The sequence below is a fragment of the Condylostylus longicornis genome, unplaced genomic scaffold, assembly GCF_029603195.1.
Source record: "Condylostylus longicornis isolate FDR11 unplaced genomic scaffold, ASM2960319v2 ptg000126l, whole genome shotgun sequence".
NCBI classification, from domain to species: domain Eukaryota; kingdom Metazoa; phylum Arthropoda; class Insecta; order Diptera; family Dolichopodidae; genus Condylostylus; species Condylostylus longicornis.
The window spans coordinates 9,177-32,489 of record NW_026578094.1 but is presented as its reverse complement, the minus strand read 5'-3'; the positions used below and the strand labels follow the sequence as shown (position 1 = coordinate 32,489).

At 30.7% G+C, this 23,313-nt stretch overlaps 2 protein-coding genes across 2 annotated transcripts; both read left to right on the top strand.

The window, feature by feature from the left end:
* The first annotated feature begins 503 nt into the window (after nt 1–503).
* On the top strand, nt 504–1,850 carry LOC129614903 (uncharacterized). The gene is made up of 4 exons (XM_055529866.1): nt 504–597; nt 656–1,000; nt 1,068–1,499; nt 1,555–1,850. The coding sequence occupies exons 1-4, from the start codon at nt 504–506 to the stop codon at nt 1,848–1,850; spliced, it is 1,167 nt and encodes a 388-aa protein (XP_055385841.1).
* A 6,924-nt stretch (nt 1,851–8,774) lies between these two features.
* LOC129614893 (uncharacterized) lies at nt 8,775–14,073 on the top strand (the record flags this gene model as incomplete). Its single annotated transcript, XM_055529853.1, has 6 exons — nt 8,775–8,847; nt 12,235–12,797; nt 12,844–13,030; nt 13,091–13,247; nt 13,317–13,437; nt 13,510–14,073. Coding segments are annotated over exons 1-6 (1,665 nt in total), but the record flags the coding sequence as incomplete, so codon positions are not given.
* Between the last annotated feature and the right edge of the window lie 9,240 nt (nt 14,074–23,313).

Sequence of the window (23,313 nt, the reverse complement as noted above, 5' to 3'; positions counted from 1 at the left end):
ATGAAAATATAAGGGAACAGCAGCAAGCACATTATTCACACAATCGTGGATGCATTATACAACATGCACAACAACGCCGTCGTGTTGCTGTCAGATCTCATTTTAAATCTGGCATTATTGGATCAGAGAATTTTATTAATCCGGGTACTCATAATCTTGGATCTTTAAATAATGAATGCGTTTATTGCAAAGCTGTTCATTTTAAAAACGAGCGCAAAGGTATGTGTTGCCATAATAATAAATTATCACATATTTCGGCTCAATATATATCTTTTCCTGATTCATTGAAAAATTTATTTATCGGAAATGATGAATTGCCTAAAAATTTTAGGGAGTTTATTAGACAGCATAATAATGCAAATGCATTTGCATCGATGGGAGCCAAAATTGAACAAATTTCTGGCAATGGACCTTATTGCTATAAGATATCAGGTGAAGTTTATCATAGAACTTCAGAAAATATTGAAATTGATACATCATAACAACCGAATTGTGTTAGAGAAATGTCTCAGCCACCATCTTATTCTGAATTGTATGTTTATGATACAGATATTTCTCTTGAAGCACGAATGTTAAATTCTGCTAACGCCCAATGCCGTCCTGAAAATATGATTATCATTAACACAGCAATAAATGAAGTCTCTCCTTATGCCAGTTTATGATAAAGAATTATCTGAGAGAAGAGCAGTTAATTTACCTATGAACAAAATATCATTAATTTTTATTCGAAATACCTATGATGATCAAAGAACATACAATGCTCCTCGAAATTCAGATGATGTTGGTGATGGAAATATACCTGCTGAACTTGATTTTTCATTTCAAGCAAATAATTCCAATACATTATATTATCAAAATCCAGATAATATAGTTGTTGATAATATTACTGATATTTTATGGAAAAATCTTAATAGTGATCAACTTTTAGCTGCAGATGCTATAATGAAATGCGTCCAAAATTCAAATGTTCAAAAATGTTTTTATATTGATGGTCCAGGCGGCAAAACATTTATATCGCGCATTGATTGAAAAAATTAATCTAATTCATAAGAAAACATTAATTGTAGCATGGACAGGAATAGCAGCGATTTTTTTGCCTGGAGGAATGACGTGTCATTCAGCATTTAGTTTACCTTTAGATTTATCAAAAGTTAAATTTCCTCGACTTTCTCAATCTAAAAGAGAAATTTTAAAATCTTTAGATTTGCTTATCTGGGATAAGGCACCCATGGCACCTGGCACGGCGCTTGAAATTGTTGATTTGGTTTTCCAAGATTTGATGGATAACAAACTTCCTTTTGGAGGAAAAGTTATTATTTTAGGTGGCGATTTTCGTCAAGTTTTACCCGTTGTACGAAAAGGTTCTCGGGGCACTGTTATCAAAAGTACAATTAAAAAGTCTATTTTATGGCAATACTTTCAAACCTTTAAACTAGAGCGGAATATGCGAGCTATTACTGATCCGGACTTTAGTCAATGGCTTTTAAACGTAGGTAAAGGTGTTATTACTGCTAAACAAACCATCATCTGCTAAAACAAACTTTTCTATTAAAGTACCAAATTCGTTTTTGTCAAATAATATAGTAACAGATATTTTTGGAACAAGTTTTACATGTACTGATGTACAAAATATTTCTCAACGTGCAATTCTTTGCCCTAAAAACGAACATGTACGGTTAATCAATGAAAATGTTTTGGCTCTTTTACAAAATTCTGAAAAAATAACTTTCAATGCGATTGGTTCCGTGAAAAATAATGATGGCTCTGAAAATGATAATTTACAAGTAAATATTCCAGTAGAATATTTGAATAGCTTAAATCCTCCTATGGATTGCCCCCATTTAAATTAAATATTAAATTAGGTTGCACTGTAATGTTATTGAGAAATTTATCTGTAAAAAATGGATTGTGTAATGGAACACGGTTGATTGTTCTAGGAATTCGTCAAAATGTCATACAATTTAAAATCATTAATGGATCGTTTGCTTTATCGGTTCATTTTATTCCACGAATATTTTTAGATTCAGCAAACGACCCCGCTCTCCCATTTAATTTTGTTAGACATCAGTTTCCATTGAACCTTGCGTATGCTTTGACGATAAATAAATCTCAGGGCCAAACCTTTGAAAAAGTAGGAATTTACCTGTTTCTCTCACGGCAAACTTTATACTGGTTGTTCGGGAGCTATGAATTCTAGCTCATTAAAAATCCAAATTAAAAATAATACCCTAAAAGGAGAAACGATCGATGGTATCGTAACCGACAATATTGTCTATAAAGAAATTTTTTAATATTATTTATTATTTCCGAATATTATTTAAAAAGTCTGACGAAAATAATAATGACCAAACTTACTAAATTATAATAGGCTGTGTTTCCCCTTATCTATATGACTGTGTTTTATAGGGGGCACTAGTTTAATAATATTTTAATATATATTTACCGACCGTATTGTGTAAACAATAGGTAGGTTATATGATGGCAACAAATTTTGCATATCGAGTTTTCGGTAGGAACGTACTTCTCCATAGTAGGGAAGTGTAAATAAACTATTTTTAGCAACCTGTCGGTCTGTCGGTCTGTCCGTCTGTCGGTCTGTGTGTGCACGCGTGTATCTCAAGTTCGGCTAAACCGATTTTGATGAAATTTTATATGTAAGTTTGTTTCCACCATGGCACGGATCGATCAACTTTTGGTATATATCAGGCCTCGGGAACTGCACTTTTTAGCGGGCCTGTTTTACATTTTTGAACATTTTGAAGAAAATATTCAACCGATTTACTTGAAATTTTATATATAAGCTCAGCTCGACCGTCCGCAAAAATTCGTATGTTTTGGAAGAAATCAGGCATCGGCAACTAGACGTTTACTACGGGCGATATATACGTTTTTGTGTTTATAAAGAGAAATAATCAACCGATTTCATTGAAATTTAATACATGAACTCCTCGTATTAAAACAATGAACATATAAATTTTTTGGAAAGATCAGGGCTCGGAAACGGATTTGCGGGCCGATTTTACATTTTTCACCATTTTGAAGAAAGTATTCAACAGATTTACTTGAAATTTCATATATAAGCTTTGGCCGATCATACGCCAAAATTCCTAACTTTTGGAAGAAATCAGGCATCAGCAACTGGGCGTTTACTACGGGCCAAATATACATTTTTGTGTATATAAAGAGAAATAATCAACCGATTTCATTGAAATTTAATATATGAATTCCTCATATTAAAGCAATGAACATATAACTTTTTTGGAAAGATCAGGGCTCGAGAACTGATTTGCGGGCCGATTTTAAATTTTTCACCATATCCACAGAACAAATTGATGGAATTTGTTGAAATTTGATATTTGAGTTCTGGTTGTTACCGAAACTAACTGTCAGGGAATTCGGGTAGCACAAAGCGAAACTCTACTAAGAGCCAAATTTACATTTTTCTAAGTATGTTAACTATAAGCTTACTAATGTCCTAAAAATTGGAAAGAAGTATTTAACAGACATTTTTATAATATTCTGTAACACTTTCATTTAACTAGACAATACACAATTCGGTCGGTTATGTGCTGACCACATCAGATTTTTTTCTAATGCCGTTATATTTTAAAAGGTATAAATAAATGTTGATTTAAAAATTTATGTATTATTTTATTATTTCATTGTGGAGAGGGTGTACCATAAGTACTATTTAGTTCAATCAGTGCGTGGTATTAGAGATGTAGGCACTTTATTTCATTCAAATGTGTCAATCTAACAGGCAGAGGATGAGGTAGTTTTTTCCGGAGGACTTGTCTGATAACATCAGGGGTCAATATTTTAAAAAGGAAAGCTATTAATTCGGGTATTAATGCATTATCTGATTTTTCTTCAGGAGCAAATATAAAAGAAATATTGCCAGATATGTGGAAAAGAAGCTTTAAAAAATGCCAGACGCGAATCTGTACAAAAATTTAATCAAATGTATGACTCTGGGAAAAAAAGAGGAACTATAAAAAGAGCCTCTGTAATGAAACATAATGCTTTGAAACTTAAAAGACGTAACAAAAATAAGAAAGTTAGCAAAATTTTTTTGATTCAAAATGACGATATGTATGAAATCTGAGCAAGATATTTTTAAATCGCCTCCTATTCAATTAAGTTTTTTGAAATCTGGAGAAGTATCCTATAATCCTTTAGCTTCATTGGATAAGGCATCAAGTATACAATTTGTATCATTATTGCACGTTGACACATACAGAGATCTGTCTTCTAAATATTTTAAACTGAAAGTACGAGTTTTGAAAAAGGATGAAAGTCGTTGGAATAACGATAAAGATAAAGACGGGACACTTTTACCACAACCAAGTGTAATAAAAATATTTTACATGGGTTAGAATTTTAGAAAGACCCTTAGAATATGCTGGCTGGATATTAGACAAACCCAAGCTAGGAAAGTATGACCACTTTGAAAGATCGTCAAAAACTTTTTTACAATAGTAACATAGTTGAGCTTAGGGGAAAGCTAAATATTGACATGTTTACCCAACCAACACTTTTGCTTAACAACATTGACACTCGAATTGTTTTAACATTATAAAAACCAGAATTTTATCTTTTTGCTGTTTTGCTAAAAATTTTCGAATTTCTATAAACGCAAAAAGCTTACGGTCCTTGACACTAAAAAATATAATTATTTTTCTTAACTCACGCAATTAACCCTTAAAATCGGGCATTATGTTAACCCTCTTTAAGTTAATTTTTGCTTTATTTCAAAGACTGCACAAATCGTTGATCCTAAATATATGCAATCCTAGAAATAGTATCGTATATGAATGGAAATAATTTTAACAGTGTCGTAGGCATACATGTGTACGAAAAATGTATAAAAGGAGCAAGCTTTTTTATTGTTTTACGTTTAAATAATGCATGTACAACACTTTTTATTACCATGCTCCTCTGTATTATTAAACGAGCATGAAAACAAAATATTTGAAAAAAATTGATGAGCAAGGTAAAAAAAGTTCTATTTATGGAAATTATTTTATGTGTTTTCCTTGGGCTTATAATAATTGCACTTCCGGCCCTGATACTTGCGAATGTTTTCTTGTAGAAAAACTACACCAGAAATCTTCTTACAAAACTTGATAAATTGGTACAAAAACAATGTTAAAATCTCAAATAGTGTCTGAAATACATAGACCAGCTAGAAGATGTTCCTCCAGAAGAAAATTCAAACAGAAGGGAATAAACCATACATGGCAAATTGATTAATTGGTTCAACAGGGGATATAAATATATTTTTACAGCTATTGATACGTTCTTCAAATACGCTTATACAGAACCTGTAAGAACAAAAAATGCTGAGAGTGTTTTGAACTCTTTACATTTTGTAATTTTTAACAAGTGATTTTACAATCACTGATTAAAAGATCCAATTCAACAAAACATAATACCATAAAAATTTCTCCTAAAAAAGTTACAAAGGAAAACGAACAATATGTGTTAGAAACTATTTTTGCAGAACCTAAAACATTTCAAAAAAGTAAATTCAAGGTTAGAATTTTGGAAAAGGTATTCTTTTATACCCATAAGGAAACGAGCTATCATCTGAATAAAATCTGCGTTTTTCTGATTTAGGTTGATATACTTTTACTTCAGAAACCATTATAACTTTATGCTCTTTGTTACATCGAATATTTTGTGATAGTTAGATGATAAACTGATATAGCACTGACTGTTTGATTGTATTGAAATAAAGTTTTTGAAACACCTCATAGTTTAAACAAAAGCCCTTACCCTTGCATATAATTACTTCCTTGTTATGTTTTGTACTCAACACTTTGTACGAGTAGTTTTTGGTCCTCCGCTTTCGATTTCTGTTATGTAGCTACCTGTACCGTAGCATTCGAACTCATCTATATGTTTTCAATATAGTTTCCTATTGCAGATTTATATTCTCTTTTACAACTAATGTAAACTTTTACGACAACAGAGTCAGTGCCATAATACAAAACTCTATGTTCAAGTTTTTCTAGGTCACTGTACTATTTTAATCGTGCTTGTGCTGTTGTATAAGCACCAATACATGCTTTAATAGTTAATAATAAATCTGCTGCTTCTTTCTTGTACTGCCAATTAACTATTTTGTTATATTCATTCACAGGGAAAATAGAGTAGACGTCTATGGATGGGTTTGTTAAGCCGTAATATAAATCATTTGGTTGATTGATAATTGTTGTTTTTTGTTAGTTTTCTTTGTCCGAATTTATCCCAGAAAGATTTTAATATTAAGTTAGCAAATAATCTTAAACCTGAATCATTGAAAATTTTTTCATACTCCAACTGCAGAATATGTTCCATATTTGAAAAGTCCTTGATGTATTTTTGATTTGTCTAGGTCCGCATTTTGAGGGCCAGCCTGAAGCTTCTTGTTTAATTTTAAAAAACTTATTCATCTTATTTGCAAACAAACCGTTTGTGTGGTTTGCCATAACATATGTTATAGTTTGACATTTCCAAAACTTGATAACCCTTTTCAATAGCCTGAAGAACTTAAGTGGGAACAATATTTTTCTATAAATTTTTCTTCGCCACAAGTTTACAAAGTGAAAACGTTAACTTACTGTTTGGTTTTACTGGAAAAATAAGATGTAGTAAATACGTTGGCGGTAAAATTTTGCATTTAACGTTTCTGTTCATTTGTTATATTTTTAATACAATATTTTTAATAATTTAATTAATAATAAAATAATATTCTATTATATACAGGGTGTCTCGTAACAAAGTGCACTGCTATATGCCATTGCATGGGCCACTTTGAACCGTTGTTGCACATTTTTCTAAGTCATTGAAGAAAAAAATTTGGTAAAAAATAGCAATTACTGAATAAAATAGCAATTACTCAATAACTCCTAAACCAGATCAGGTAGCGTGATCATTTATACACCTAATTGAAACTCAGTTGTCAAGGTTTCCACCTGTGCTAAAATTGGAGAAAGCTAACATGTTATATCACCTAGAAAATGAACGTATTTTAAAAATGTAAAGTTAAAATTTCAACTTTTTCGAACTATAAAGTCATGTGAACTATAAAGTCAGACGAAATCTGAACAGATTATAACCAATGTAGATACTCATAAGAAAGCCTTTATTCTGAAGCTTCCAAATCATATTTGTTAATGTACCTGTCTTACACAGTCGCGGAGTTATACTTAAAATTTCAAAAAGTAAAGAAATCAGCCAAAATTTACTTTAAGCTCCTGTAGCTCCGAACCTGTTGAGCAAGGGTCTCCATACAAAAGTTTTGTCTACTCATGAAGGCCTACACAATGGCATATAGCAGTGCATTTTTTTACGACACACTCTGTATAGGGTACAGAGAACAAATGTCTATACGTCTTATTTTTGCTCCTTCTTTACATTTATAATAATTCCATACGTTGCCTGATCGCCCCCATAGAAAGCAGCTCGGGAATTTAGCAGTGTGTGTTGCACTGGCGGGTAATTTTTTAAAAACGAAGCATCTTCTTTACTAATTCAAGAATTAATATCGCATTGCCACATTTCCGTAGTCGTTCAACTTTTTCATTGGTTCTTTCGTACGTTGTGTTCAATGTATCGTTTTTATCGTAATTATTTCGAATATGTGGTAGACAGATGGGGTATCCATGAAAATATCACACATAAAATTCAAAAACTTGATTAGTTTCTAAATAAAAACTGTAAATTTTTACACCATAAAAAACTGATTTTTTCTGCTTTGCTGCATGTCTGGTATTGATTTTTCTTTTTCCCGGACTGACAATTTAATAGTCACTTCTATTCTTCTATGATTTCTTTTTAAATGTTAAATATTTTGTTCTTATTTTCTTCATACCGCTTTAAGAAGATTGAGCTTTTGTATGTCTCATATTAATTTAGTTTGTAAGGAGGATTTTTTTTAAAACAAAATTGAAGATAAACTAATGATCGAAAGACTCTGCTATGTAATAACTACAATATTTGCATTTTTTTCAATCGGAGGAAAAAGTGTGCATAGAATTCATTGGCCGCTTACCGAGGTGCTTGTTGAAATACTGTGCCACTTTAAGGTCGCTAAAACTTTAATCGTTGTTTAATTAAAATAAGTCATTACAATAACCATTAATATAAATTTAGCCAAAATTTATTTTTTTTTTAAAGAACTATTTGTCACCATTAATGAAGATTTGTCACCATTAATAAACTAGGGAATCTTGGATGGCATCGTTTAGCTCTGATCATATCCCAATTGTGATCACAGTTGAGGAGTCTGATGCAAACCTGCATGAACACCAACAAGACCAATTGGCCAGGGTTCGCGGCCTTCGTTGATGGAGCTTTCAGTGCGCTTTCCCCACCTCCAACGGCACTTGTAGGTGGAAAAATGTTTCGTGACATATTTGTCTAAGAAACGAATTGATTAAACCCTATGGAAAGAATCAAAAAGGTCATATAAAATTTTCCGCTAGAGGCTGCCAGGCCTGCCGCGCAACGAGACAGACTCCGTGTCAATAATCCTGGCTGTACTATTCGACCAGTTTGCGGCCAAAGATCCAATCGGTTGAGCTATCTTGAAAATTGTACGCTTGGCTCTAAAAAACTTGGGTCCACCATTAAGACCCTGTTTGGGAAACGTTAGTCACATGGAAAGCCTTTGTCTAAAGGGCCAAAGCCCATAGACAAGAGCCGGAGAAAATAATATGGCTGTGAGGTGCATCCAAATAAATCTACAGCATGCTAGGGCATCTACTGATGTTCTGGCTCATAGATTTATGAAGGATCATCTCGATATTGCCCTTACCCAAGAGCCTTACATAGTGAAGCATCAGGTTAATGGCCTAAGAGGTGAGCTATTGTATGATAATACAACTGGGGGCAGGCCTAGGGCTTGCATTTTGTTTTGTAAAAGGCTAACGTATTTACCCATTCCAGATTACTGTTCTAAGGATCAAGTAGCTGCGTTGGTGAAGGTGCAGTCCTGCGGGGGCTGGACAGAGTTCATTGTGTGCTCATCCTACCTCCCGGGGGACTGTGTCCACCCGGACGAGCAACTAAAGGATCTAGTGGACTTTTGTGGAAGGAGGAAATTCCGACTTATAATAGGAAGTGATGCCAATGCCCACCACATCGTCTGGGGAAGCAGCAATATAAACAAAAAAGGTGAGTGCCTACTTGAATTTATATATAGCAATAAATTAATGATTATGAATGAAGGCAATAGGCCGACATTCATAAATGCAATTAGGGAAGAGGTCCTTGATATCACCCTTTGCACTGAATTTATCGGCAGTAGGGTTGGTGGATGGCATGTCTCAAATAAGATATCCATGTCCGATCATAGGCAGACTAGGTTTGATATCATGATCTCCGGGGGCCTGGCAGAAGAAATTTATCGGGTGCCCCAATCCACAGATTGGAGTCAATTCGAAACGCTCCTCATGGATGAGATTGGATCCGTTCCTGAATCTGTCAGAACGGTGATGGATATCGAACTGGCCAGCGAGGCCCTGACGGCGGCTATTACTAATGCCTATCACGGGAGCTGCCATGCTAAGCCGAGGCGGAGCAATAGGAAGTGCCCGTGGTGGAATGAGGAGCTTTCAAGGCTTAGACTAAAGACCAGGAAGCTATTCAATAAGGCCAAGGCGTCAGGTTCGTGGGAAGAGTATAGGGACTTACTCATAAAATACAATAAAGAAATTAGGAAAACGAAGAGAAGTTCTGCAAGGGCATTGATGAACTCCCCAGCAGTGCGCGTCTTCACAGAGTGCCTTCCAAAAAGTATGCTAGCGGGTTGGGCCTGATGGAACGTCCTGATGGCTTCATGACTGAGAACGGAAAGCAGACGTTGGAGCTTATGTCGTCAACGCACTTTCCTGACTCGGAGATTCTTCGGAATCACTCAAATGCAGTCATCGAACCGAGGGCATCTTTCCCCAGGAGGGATGACTGGCAACAATCCCGTCTGGTCTTCATGATGGGCAGGACTAGATGGGCTGTTTTCTCTTTCAGGCCCTTCAAATCTCCAGGTGATGACGGGATATATCCTGCATTTTTGCAGAGGGGTTTCCAACATATCGCTAGAGCACTGTTGGAAATTTTTCGTGCCAGCTATGCCTGGGGTTACATCCCTCAGGCATGGAGGGTGGCTAAAGTGACGTATATTCCGAAGGTGGGTAAGCGATCAAGCCACCACCCAAGGTCTTTCCGTCCAATCAGCCTACTTCTTTTCTATTGAAAGCAATGGAAAAAGTGATTGATAGATTTATACGGGACGGTGCACTGGGAAGCAATCCCTTGCATGAATCTCAGTACGCCTACCAGTCGGGAAGGTCTACTGTACTCGCTCTGCAGAGTCTGGTGGGGGTCCTTGAAAACTCACTGGAGGTGCGGGAGGTGGCAGTTGGCTGCTTTCTTGATATAGAGGGAGCTTTTGACAACACCCCATATCATGTCATCTGTGAGTTGTTGCACAAACGAGGGATTGATGCGACGATTAGCAGATGGGTTAATCGGATGCTACAGGATAGGATTATTAAGTCCACCATAGCTGACGATATACTCTTCATCTCCGCTGCAAAAGGATGTCCGCAGGGCGGGGTTCTTTCGCCCCTCCTGTGGTCGTTTGTGGTGGATGATCTAATCGCTGCTCTCAGGGGCTCCGGGGCGCGTGTCTGGGGATACGCTGACGATGTGGCCTTCGTCGTGCGGGGAAAATTCGAGAGCACTATTTCTGATCTTCTACAGCAAAATTTACGTGTTGTGGAAAGGTGGTGCAAAGGCGTTGAGTTAAATATAAATCCAAGCAAGAGCACTTTGGTCGCCTTCACCAGACGTAGAAGCAGGGACAGATTAACGAGCCCAATTCTGTTTGGTGAACGTATTAGTTACTCGAGGGAGGTGAAGTATCTGGGGGTAAACCCTGGATGATCGTCTCTCGTGGAATACCCATATCGATAGAGTTATCGGGAGAGCTACGGCGGTCTTGTGGACGTGTAGGAGCTTCATTGGGGGACCTGAGGAATTAGTCCCAGAATAGCACTGTGGCTATATACGGCCCTTGCTAGGCCCATCGTCACCTATGCGTCGATTGTATGGTGCCGTAAGGCTCAGCAGGCGGGTGTGCGGGCCAAGCTGGAAATGCTACAGAGGCTGGCCTGCCTGGGAGTGACCGGGGCGATGCGAACGGCTCCCACCGCTGCATTGGAGGTGATGATCGGATTGCCGCCACTGCACCTCCATATATTGAAGGAAGCTCGGCTGGCGACTTACCGACTTCTCTCTGGCGAGGACGGGGCACGGCTAAAGTTGGCCCACAGAACTCACAGAGACTTCATTGAGGGCGATCCGATTCTAAGAATAACCATGTCAGATACCTGTCTGCCGCGGTACAACTTCGACCACAGGTACAGGGTTCTGCTTCCCGATCGATGGACGTGGGATCGGGGTGGTTCGGTACTTAGGTCGTGTTCGAGCGTGTGGTATGCGGACGGGTCCAAAACGTAGTCGGGTGTGGGTTCGAGCGTATACGGTGTCCGCCCGGACACGCGGGTATATGCAACCCTTAACCCGTATTGCATAGTGTTCCAGGCCGAAATACATGCAATAGGGATCTGTCTGAGAATCAATTGGGAAAGGGGGTATAGAAACCGCGCCATCTATGTGTTCTCAGACAGCAGGGCTGCACTGCTGGCGCTCCGTTCAGCTCAGGTTACATCCAAGCTGGTCTGGAGCTGCCTTGCTGCACTTATGGAATTGGCATCGGAGAACAGAGTGATGCTCATTTGGGTACCGGGCCATAGTGGCCATGCGGGCAACGGATTCGCCGCGGAGTTGCTGGGGATGAGCAGTCGCCAGGTTCGCACGATTTCTTCACGGGGCACTGCCCGGTGAAGTACCACCTGCATAGGCTGGGGAAGTCGGGCTCCCCCCTTTGCAGATTTTGTGGGGATGGCGATGTGACCGCCGTGCACATCGCAGAGAATGTGCACGGCGGTCTGTCCGGCACCGGCTGTTCGGCGCCGCAATTGACTTGGACATGGGTCCCTAAGTGTTCGGGAACTGTTGTCCAACTCCCTTAGGGATATCTCCGGCTTTGTGATTGGGACGGGGATATTATAGACGGGAGAGTGGGGTGGCTACAATAAGTCAAAAATGGCTGCGGTGGCTTGGGGGATGCTCCTGTCCCACTCGGAACAGAATTTAATACAGAATTTTTTAGTTTCTTATCAGATATCACTTGCAAAAATTTGTTTTTACTGGGGGATTTCAATATTAACATCTTGTCCCAGGGCAGAGAAATTGATGATTATGTTCTTTTATTGTCTTCTTTAGGGCTTGAATCTATAATTTCAGAAATTACCCGGCCAGTTTCTGGTTCTTGCATTGACCATATCTTTATGAGACTGTGTAATAATAATAAATTTTTGATTTTTGGTGAAGTTTTGGACCTATGTATAACTGACCATTTCATGTTAAGTTTAAAAATTGAATATTCGTCTGTGGTTCGATCTAATAATTATATTTATGAGAATTCGTTTCAAAAAAATGATTCTAATAAATTGAGGACAGCTTTGTTGTTTGAATTCTGGTCTGATGTTTATATTGTGGATGACACTTCGGTTGCTTATTCGATCTTTTATGATATTCTTATGAAACACATTGCGAATTGTAGTAATAGTGTTATGATACGTAATAGGGACAAAAGATTGAAGCCGTGGATGACAAATGGTCTTATTAATTTTATTGAGAAAAGAAATAAATTACGTCCAAAAGTTGAAAAGAATCCAAATACTGTTCGTTTAGTTTCTTATTATAAAAAAATTATGCAAAAACGTTAAGGTTAAAATTAAGAATTCAAAAGATAATTACTACTTTAGTAAATTGAATGCAAATAGGGGTAATTCTAAAGTTGAATGGCAAATTATGAATTCTATTTTAAATAAAGATATGGTTTTAGATCCTGATATTGTGCTTGAAGAGGAGTCTGTTATTTTAAGTAATCCTTCTGAAGTTTCCAACTGTTTTAGTAAACATTTTAATATGTTGGTGAAAATTTAATGTGTTGGTGAAAATTTGTTGTGTGTAGATAGTAGTGAAATTCTTGATCGTAATTGGGTTTCGTCATATATTATTCCTGAAACATATGGCCGTGAAAGTTTCTTTTTTGAACCTTTTACGGCATCAGAAATTCATAAATTAATAGTGGGCTTGAAAAGCTCGAACTCTAAGTCATCAGATTTACTGTCTTCAAATGTTTTTAAAGAGATATCTTTTCTTATTGTTGATGTTTAATGCCATATTTTTAATTCAAGTGCTTATATTGGTAATTTACCTGATCTTAAAACAGCCGTAGTTATTCCACTTTTTAAGAAAGGTAACACTTTAGACCCAGGTAATTACAGACCCACTTCAATTCTTTTCCCCATTTCGAAAGTGTTTGAAAAGGCCATGAAGCATAGAATTCTCAATTTTTTAAATAAAACAAATTTTTTCTAAAATAATCAGTTCGGTTTTAGAAAAGGAAAATGTACCGAGGATGCTTTGATGAAGTTTTGTACAGAGATTTGTGATGGTTTAAATGCTGGTAATACGTGTGCTGCAATTTTTATTGACATTGCTAAGGCATTTGACACAGTTCAACATTCACACTTACTTCATAAATTATTTAATGCAGGCTTCAGGGGATTTGTTTTGAATTGGTTTGAATCCTTTATTTCGAATAGAAAACAGAAGGTAAGAGTTGGTAATTCATACAATGGTGTATCTAATGTACATATGGGTGTACCGCAGGGCTCGGTTCTTGGTCCAATATTGTTCCTTGTTTTTATCAATTCACTATTGATTCAACGTTTTAAGGGTCATCCGACTGCTTTTGCAGATGACACTTTGTTCTCATACAGTTGTAGTAATCGTTCCAGTGTATTTAGCGATATGAACTATGATTTGGACCTAATTAGAAGGTGGTTTTACACTCATGGGTTTGTTATAAGCTCAAAGACTAAATATATGCTTTTTGGTCTAACTGGCAATTTTCGTGATATAATGGTTCCAACTTCTATTGATAACTTGGTATGTTTTAATAATTTGTGTTCTTGTGATATGAATTGTTTTCCAACTGAATGTGTTTCTTCTTTCAAATACTTAAGTCTTAATTTTGATAATAAATTGAATTGGTCTGAACATTTCTGCTATCTAAAGAAGTATTTAAACAAGGTTATAAGGTATGATTTTCAATTGAGCTCTTATTGTTCTTGTAAAGTAATGAAAATCTTCTACTATGGTGTTTTCGGTTAAGAATAAGACCTTTACTTTTGGCACAGAAACACTTTCTTAGAATCGTTTTAAAGGTAAATCGCCTTACACCTAGTTTCCCCTTGTTTTGTGCACTTAAGATTTTTCCGCTTAGGCATCTCAATTTTTATAAAACTTTGAGGATTTTTTTCAAAAGGTCCGGGTACCTAAATCAACGGACTGTTGCGGGGTATGGGCTTAGAATTAGTAACATGAACCGTGTTATTGTGCCTAGATCACGTACATCGCATTTCAGTCATTTTTATACAATTATTGCGCCAAGAATTTTTAATAATTTACCGGATTCGATTAGATCTGAAAGGTGCTTATCAACGTTTTTGCGAGGTTTGAAAAATTGGTTATTTGAATTTGACCACTTCCAAATCGAAAATTTACTGCAAGTCATTCGCTAAATTTTTATAGTTTTAACTTCTATGCAGCATGACTATTTTTTAATATTTTGTTAAATATTTTAGTTTTCCCTTGATCTTATTATGTTTTGTTTTTGTTTTTTCCTTTATATTTTACTTTCGTATTATTGTATGATATTTTAGAAATTTAATTTTAATTTTTCTTTGTTTAACCCCACATTAGTAATTTTTTTTGCCTTAGTTTTTAAGTTAATCACAGTTAATTTTAATTTAAGTTTTCAATTGTATGATTTCATTCGCACGTTCCTAATTTGATACAAGAATGGAATTTTTCTTATTTCTTTTTACTTTACATACTTGAATTGCATCACATTTTTAGTTATAACGGTTTTATTATCTAGTTTATTTTTTATGATATTCAATGCTTGTATGCAGTTGATAGATGCAATATAAATATTCTATGGAATACCTTTGTAATATTAGTTTAAGTAATTGAAATAAATAAAATGAAATGAAAACAAGTAAAAACGTTTCAGTCGGTATAAACCGATTGAATTATACCCTGCACCTTTCGTTGTTGTATAGCAATTACTTAAACCTGTGAAATCATTCTATAGAAATTTCACGGATATGTCTGATTTATAACTGGACACACAACTGGCAAGTTTCATGAATCTGATTCTATTTTTCCAAATATTTAAACTTTGGGACTTGTATGTGAGCTACTCGTAGCTGTAGAGCAATTCAACCAAAACTTCAGAAATATATCTGACCTATTACTCGACACACAACTGTCAAGTTTCATGTATCTGACTATATTATTTTTCCAAATATTTAAAATTAGCTTCTGGAGTTGTATGGCAGGTACCCGAACCGGTGCAGCTATCCCATTATAATTTTTAGAGCATGTATAGAATATAACTGGACACATCTATACAAAATTTTATATTTATAGCTTTATTAGGTTTTATTTGTAGCTTTATTCAATTCAATTCAATTCAATTCAATTCAATTCAATTCAATTCAATTCAATTCAATTCAATTCAATTCAATTCAATTCAATTCAATTCAATTCAATTCAATTCAATTCAATTCAATTCAATTCAATTCAATTCAATTCAATTCAATTCAATTCAATTCAATTCAATTCAATTCAATTCAATTCAATTCAATTCAATTCAATTCAATTCAATTCAATTCAATTCAATTCAATTCAATTCAATTCAATTCAATTCAATTCAATTCAATTCAATTCAATTCAATTCAATTCAATTCAATTCAATTCAATTCAATTCAATTCAATTCAATTCAATTCAATTCAATTCAATTCAATTCAATTCAATTCAATTCAATTCAATTCAATTCAATTCAATTCAATTCAATTCAATTCAATTCAATTCAATTCAATTCAATTCAATTCAATTCAATTCAATTCAATTCAATTCAATTCAATTCAATTCAATTCAATTCAATTCAATTCAATTCAATTCAATTCAATTCAATTCAATTCAATTCAATTCAATTCAATTCAATTCAATTCAATTCAATTCAATTCAATTCAATTCAATTCAATTCAATTCAATTCAATTCAATTCAATTCAATTCAATTCAATTCAATTCAATTCAATTCAATTCAATTCAATTCAATTCAATTCAATTCAATTCAATTCAATTCAATTCAATTCAATTCAATTCAATTCAATTCAATTCAATTCAATTCAATTCAATTCAATTCAATTCAATTCAATTCAATTCAATTCAATTCAATTCAATTCAATTCAATTCAATTCAATTCAATTCAATTCAATTCAATTCAATTCAATTCAATTCAATTCAATTCAATTCAATTCAATTCAATTCAATTCAATTCAATTCAATTCAATTCAATTCAATTCAATTCAATTCAATTCAATTCAATTCAATTCAATTCAATTCAATTCAATTCAATTCAATTCAATTCAATTCAATTCAATTCAATTCAATTCAATTCAATTCAATTCAATTCAATTCAATTCAATTCAATTCAATTCAATTCAATTCAATTCAATTCAATTCAATTCAATTCAATTCAATTCAATTCAATTCAATTCAATTCAATTCAATTCAATTCAATTCAATTCAATTCAATTCAATTCAATTCAATTCAATTCAATTCAATTCAATTCAATTCAATTCAATTCAATTCAATTCAATTCAATTCAATTCAATTCAATTCAATTCAATTCAATTCAATTCAATTCAATTCAATTCAATTCAATTCAATTCAATTCAATTCAATTCAATTCAATTCAATTCAATTCAATTCAATTCAATTCAATTCAATTCAATTCAATTCAATTCAATTCAATTCAATTCAATTCAATTCAATTCAATTCAATTCAATTCAATTCAATTCAATTCAATTCAATTCAATTCAATTCAATTCAATTCAATTCAATTCAATTCAATTCAATTCAATTCAATTCAATTCAATTCAATTCAATTCAATTCAATTCAATTCAATTCAATTCAATTCAATTCAATTCAATTCAATTCAATTCAATTCAATTCAATTCAATTCAATTCAATTCAATTCAATTCAATTCAATTCAATTCAATTCAATTCAATTCAATTCAATTCAATTCAATTCAATTCAATTCAATTCAATTCAATTCAATTCAATTCAATTCAATTCAATTCAATTCAATTCAATTCAATTCAATTCAATTCAATTCAATTCAATTCAATTCAATTCAATTCAATTCAATTCAATTCAATTCAATTCAATTCAATTCAATTCAATTCAATTCAATTCAATTCAATTCAATTCAATTCAATTCAATTCAATTCAATTCAATTCAATTCAATTCAATTCAATTCAATTCAATTCAATTCAATTCAATTCAATTCAATTCAATTCAATTCAATTCAATTCAATTCAATTCAATTCAATTCAATTCAATTCAATTCAATTCAATTCAATTCAATTCAATTCAATTCAATTCAATTCAATTCAATTCAATTCAATTCAATTCAATTCAATTCAATTCAATTCAATTCAATTCAATTCAATTCAATTCAATTCAATTCAATTCAATTCAATTCAATTCAATTCAATTCAATTCAATTCAATTCAATTCAATTCAATTCAATTCAATTCAATTCAATTCAATTCAATTCAATTCAATTCAATTCAATTCAATTCAATTCAATTCAATTCAATTCAATTCAATTCAATTCAATTCAATTCAATTCAATTCAATTCAATTCAATTCAATTCAATTCAATTCAATTCAATTCAATTCAATTCAATTCAATTCAATTCAATTCAATTCAATTCAATTCAATTCAATTCAATTCAATTCAATTCAATTCAATTCAATTCAATTCAATTCAATTCAATTCAATTCAATTCAATTCAATTCAATTCAATTCAATTCAATTCAATTCAATTCAATTCAATTCAATTCAATTCAATTCAATTCAATTCAATTCAATTCAATTCAATTCAATTCAATTCAATTCAATTCAATTCAATTCAATTCAATTCAATTCAATTCAATTCAATTCAATTCAATTCAATTCAATTCAATTCAATTCAATTCAATTCAATTCAATTCAATTCAATTCAATTCAATTCAATTCAATTCAATTCAATTCAATTCAATTCAATTCAATTCAATTCAATTCAATTCAATTCAATTCAATTCAATTCAATTCAATTCAATTCAATTCAATTCAATTCAATTCAATTCAATTCAATTCAATTCAATTCAATTCAATTCAATTCAATTCAATTCAATTCAATTCAATTCAATTCAATTCAATTCAATTCAATTCAATTCAATTCAATTCAATTCAATTCAATTCAATTCAATTCAATTCAATTCAATTCAATTCAATTCAATTCAATTCAATTCAATTCAATTCAATTCAATTCAATTCAATTCAATTCAATTCAATTCAATTCAATTCAATTCAATTCAATTCAATTCAATTCAATTCAATTCAATTCAATTCAATTCAATTCAATTCAATTCAATTCAATTCAATTCAATTCAATTCAATTCAATTCAATTCAATTCAATTCAATTCAATTCAATTCAATTCAATTCAATTCAATTCAATTCAATTCAATTCAATTCAATTCAATTCAATTCAATTCAATTCAATTCAATTCAATTCAATTCAATTCAATTCAATTCAATTCAATTCAATTCAATTCAATTCAATTCAATTCAATTCAATTCAATTCAATTCAATTCAATTCAATTCAATTCAATTCAATTCAATTCAATTCAATTCAATTCAATTCAATTCAATTCAATTCAATTCAATTCAATTCAATTCAATTCAATTCAATTCAATTCAATTCAATTCAATTCAATTCAATTCAATTCAATTCAATTCAATTCAATTCAATTCAATTCAATTCAATTCAATTCAATTCAATTCAATTCAATTCAATTCAATTCAATTCAATTCAATTCAATTCAATTCAATTCAATTCAATTCAATTCAATTCAATTCAATTCAATTCAATTCAATTCAATTCAATTCAATTCAATTCAATTCAATTCAATTCAATTCAATTCAATTCAATTCAATTCAATTCAATTCAATTCAATTCAATTCAATTCAATTCAATTCAATTCAATTCAATTCAATTCAATTCAATTCAATTCAATTCAATTCAATTCAATTCAATTCAATTCAATTCAATTCAATTCAATTCAATTCAATTCAATTCAATTCAATTCAATTCAATTCAATTCAATTCAATTCAATTCAATTCAATTCAATTCAATTCAATTCAATTCAATTCAATTCAATTCAATTCAATTCAATTCAATTCAATTCAATTCAATTCAATTCAATTCAATTCAATTCAATTCAATTCAATTCAATTCAATTCAATTCAATTCAATTCAATTCAATTCAATTCAATTCAATTCAATTCAATTCAATTCAATTCAATTCAATTCAATTCAATTCAATTCAATTCAATTCAATTGATCAATTCAATTCAATTCAATTCAATTCAATTCAATTCAATTCAATTCAATTCAATTCAATTCAATTCAATTCAATTCAATTCAATTCAATTCAATTCAATTCAATTCAATTCAATTCAATTCAATTCAATTCAATTCAATTCAATTCAATTCAATTCAATTCAATTCAATTCAATTCAATTCAATTCAATTCAATTCAATTCAATTCAATTCAATTCAATTCAATTCAATTCAATTCAATTCAATTCAATTCAATTCAATTCAATTCAATTCAATTCAATTCAATTCAATTCAATTCAATTCAATTCAATTCAATTCAATTCAATTCAATTCAATTCAATTCAATTCAATTCAATTCAATTCAATTCAATTCAATTCAATTCAATTCAATTCAATTCAATTCAATTCAATTCAATTCAATTCAATTCAATTCAATTCAATTCAATTCAATTCAATTCAATTCAATTCAATTCAATTCAATTCAATTCAATTCAATTCAATTCAATTCAATTCAATTCAATTCAATTCAATTCAATTCAATTCAATTCAATTCAATTCAATTCAATTCAATTCAATTCAATTCAATTCAATTCAATTCAATTCAATTCAATTCAATTCAATTCAATTCAATTCAATTCAATTCAATTCAATTCAATTCAATTCAATTCAATTCAATTCAATTCAATTCAATTCAATTCAATTCAATTCAATTCAATTCAATTCAATTCAATTCAATTCAATTCAATTCAATTCAATTCAATTCAATTCAATTCAATTCAATTCAATTCAATTCAATTCAATTCAATTCAATTCAATTCAATTCAATTCAATTCAATTCAATTCAATTCAATTCAATTCAATTCAATTCAATTCAATTCAATTCAATTCAATTCAATTCAATTCAATTCAATTCAATTCAATTCAATTCAATTCAATTCAATTCAATTCAATTCAATTCAATTCAATTCAATTCAATTCAATTCAATTCAATTCAATTCAATTCAATTCAATTCAATTCAATTCAATTCAATTCAATTCAATTCAATTCAATTCAATTCAATTCAATTCAATTCAATTCAATTCAATTCAATTCAATTCAATTCAATTCAATTCAATTCAATTCAATTCAATTCAATTCAATTCAATTCAATTCAATTCAATTCAATTCAATTCAATTCAATTCAATTCAATTCAATTCAATTCAATTCAATTCAATTCAATTCAATTCAATTCAATTCAATTCAATTCAATTCAATTCAATTCAATTCAATTCAATTCAATTCAATTCAATTCAATTCAATTCAATTCAATTCAATTCAATTCAATTCAATTCAATTCAATTCAATTCAATTCAATTCAATTCAATTCAATTCAATTCAATTCAATTCAATTCAATTCAATTCAATTCAATTCAATTCAATTCAATTCAATTCAATTCAATTCAATTCAATTCAATTCAATTCAATTCAATTCAATTCAATTCAATTCAATTCAATTCAATTCAATTCAATTCAATTCAATTCAATTCAATTCAATTCAATTCAATTCAATTCAATTCAATTCAATTCAATTCAATTCAATTCAATTCAATTCAATTCAATTCAATTCAATTCAATTCAATTCAATTCAATTCAATTCAATTCAATTCAATTCAATTCAATTCAATTCAATTCAATTCAATTCAATTCAATTCAATTCAATTCAATTCAATTCAATTCAATTCAATTCAATTCAATTCAATTCAATTCAATTCAATTCAATTCAATTCAATTCAATTCAATTCAATTCAATTCAATTCAATTCAATTCAATTCAATTCAATTCAATTCAATTCAATTCAATTCAATTCAATTCAATTCAATTCAATTCAATTCAATTCAATTCAATTCAATTCAATTCAATTCAATTCAATTCAATTCAATTCAATTCAATTCAATTCAATTCAATTCAATTCAATTCAATTCAATTCAATTCAATTCAATTCAATTCAATTCAATTCAATTCAATTCAATTCAATTCAATTCAATTCAATTCAATTCAATTCAATTCAATTCAATTCAATTCAATTCAATTCAATTCAATTCAATTCAATTCAATTCAATTCAATTCAATTCAATTCAATTCAATTCAATTCAATTCAATTCAATTCAATTCAATTCAATTCAATTCAATTCAATTCAATTCAATTCAATTCAATTCAATTCAATTCAATTCAATTCAATTCAATTCAATTCAATTCAATTCAATTCAATTCAATTCAATTCAATTCAATTCAATTCAATTCAATTCAATTCAATTCAATTCAATTCAATTCAATTCAATTCAATTCAATTCAATTCAATTCAATTCAATTCAATTCAATTCAATTCAATTCAATTCAATTCAATTCAATTCAATTCAATTCAATTCAATTCAATTCAATTCAATTCAATTCAATTCAATTCAATTCAATTCAATTCAATTCAATTCATTCAATCAAATCAATCAAATAAATTCAATTCAATTCAATTCAATTTCAATTCAATTCAATTCAATAATCAATCAATTCATCAATTCAATACAATTCAATTCAATTCAATTCAATTCAATTCAATTCAATTCAATTCAATTCAATTCAATTCAATTCAATTCAATTCAATTCAATTCAATTCAATTCAATTCAATTCAATTCAATTCAATTCAATTCAATTCAATTCAATTCAATTCAATTCAATTCAATTCAATTCAATTCAATTCAATTCAATTCAATTCAATTCAATTCAATTCAATTCAATTCAATTCAATTCAATTCAATTCAATTCAATTCAATTCAATTCAATTCAATTCAATTCAATTCAATTCAATTCAATTCAATTCAATTCAATTCAATTCAATTCAATTCAATTCAATTCAATTCAATTCAATTCAATTCAATTCAATTCAATTCAATTCAATTCAATTCAATTCAATTCAATTCAATTCAATTCAATTCAATTCAATTCAATTCAATTCAATTCAATTCAATTCAATTCAATTCAATTCAATTCAATTCAATTCAATTCAATTCAATTCAATTCAATTCAATTCAATTCAATTCAATTCAATTCAATTCAATTCAATTCAATTCAATTCAATTCAATTCAATTCAATTCAATTCAATTCAATTCAATTCAATTCAATTCAATTCAATTCAATTCAATTCAATTCAATTCAATTCAATTCAATTCAATTCAATTCAATTCAATTCAATTCAATTCAATTCAATTCAATTCAATTCAATTCAATTCAATTCAATTCAATTCAATTCAATTCAATTCAATTCAATTCAATTCAATTCAATTCAATTCAATTCAATTCAATTCAATTCAATTCAATTCAATTCAATTCAATTCAATTCAATTCAATTCAATTCAATTCAATTCAATTCAATTCAATTCAATTCAATTCAATTCAATTCAATTCAATTCAATTCAATTCAATTCAATTCAATTCAATTCAATTCAATTCAATTCAATTCAATTCAATTCAATTCAATTCAATTCAATTCAATTCAATTCAATTCAATTCAATTCAATTCAATTCAATTCAATTCAATTCAATTCAATTCAATTCAATTCAATTCAATTCAATTCAATTCAATTCAATTCAATTCAATTCAATTCAATTCAATTCAA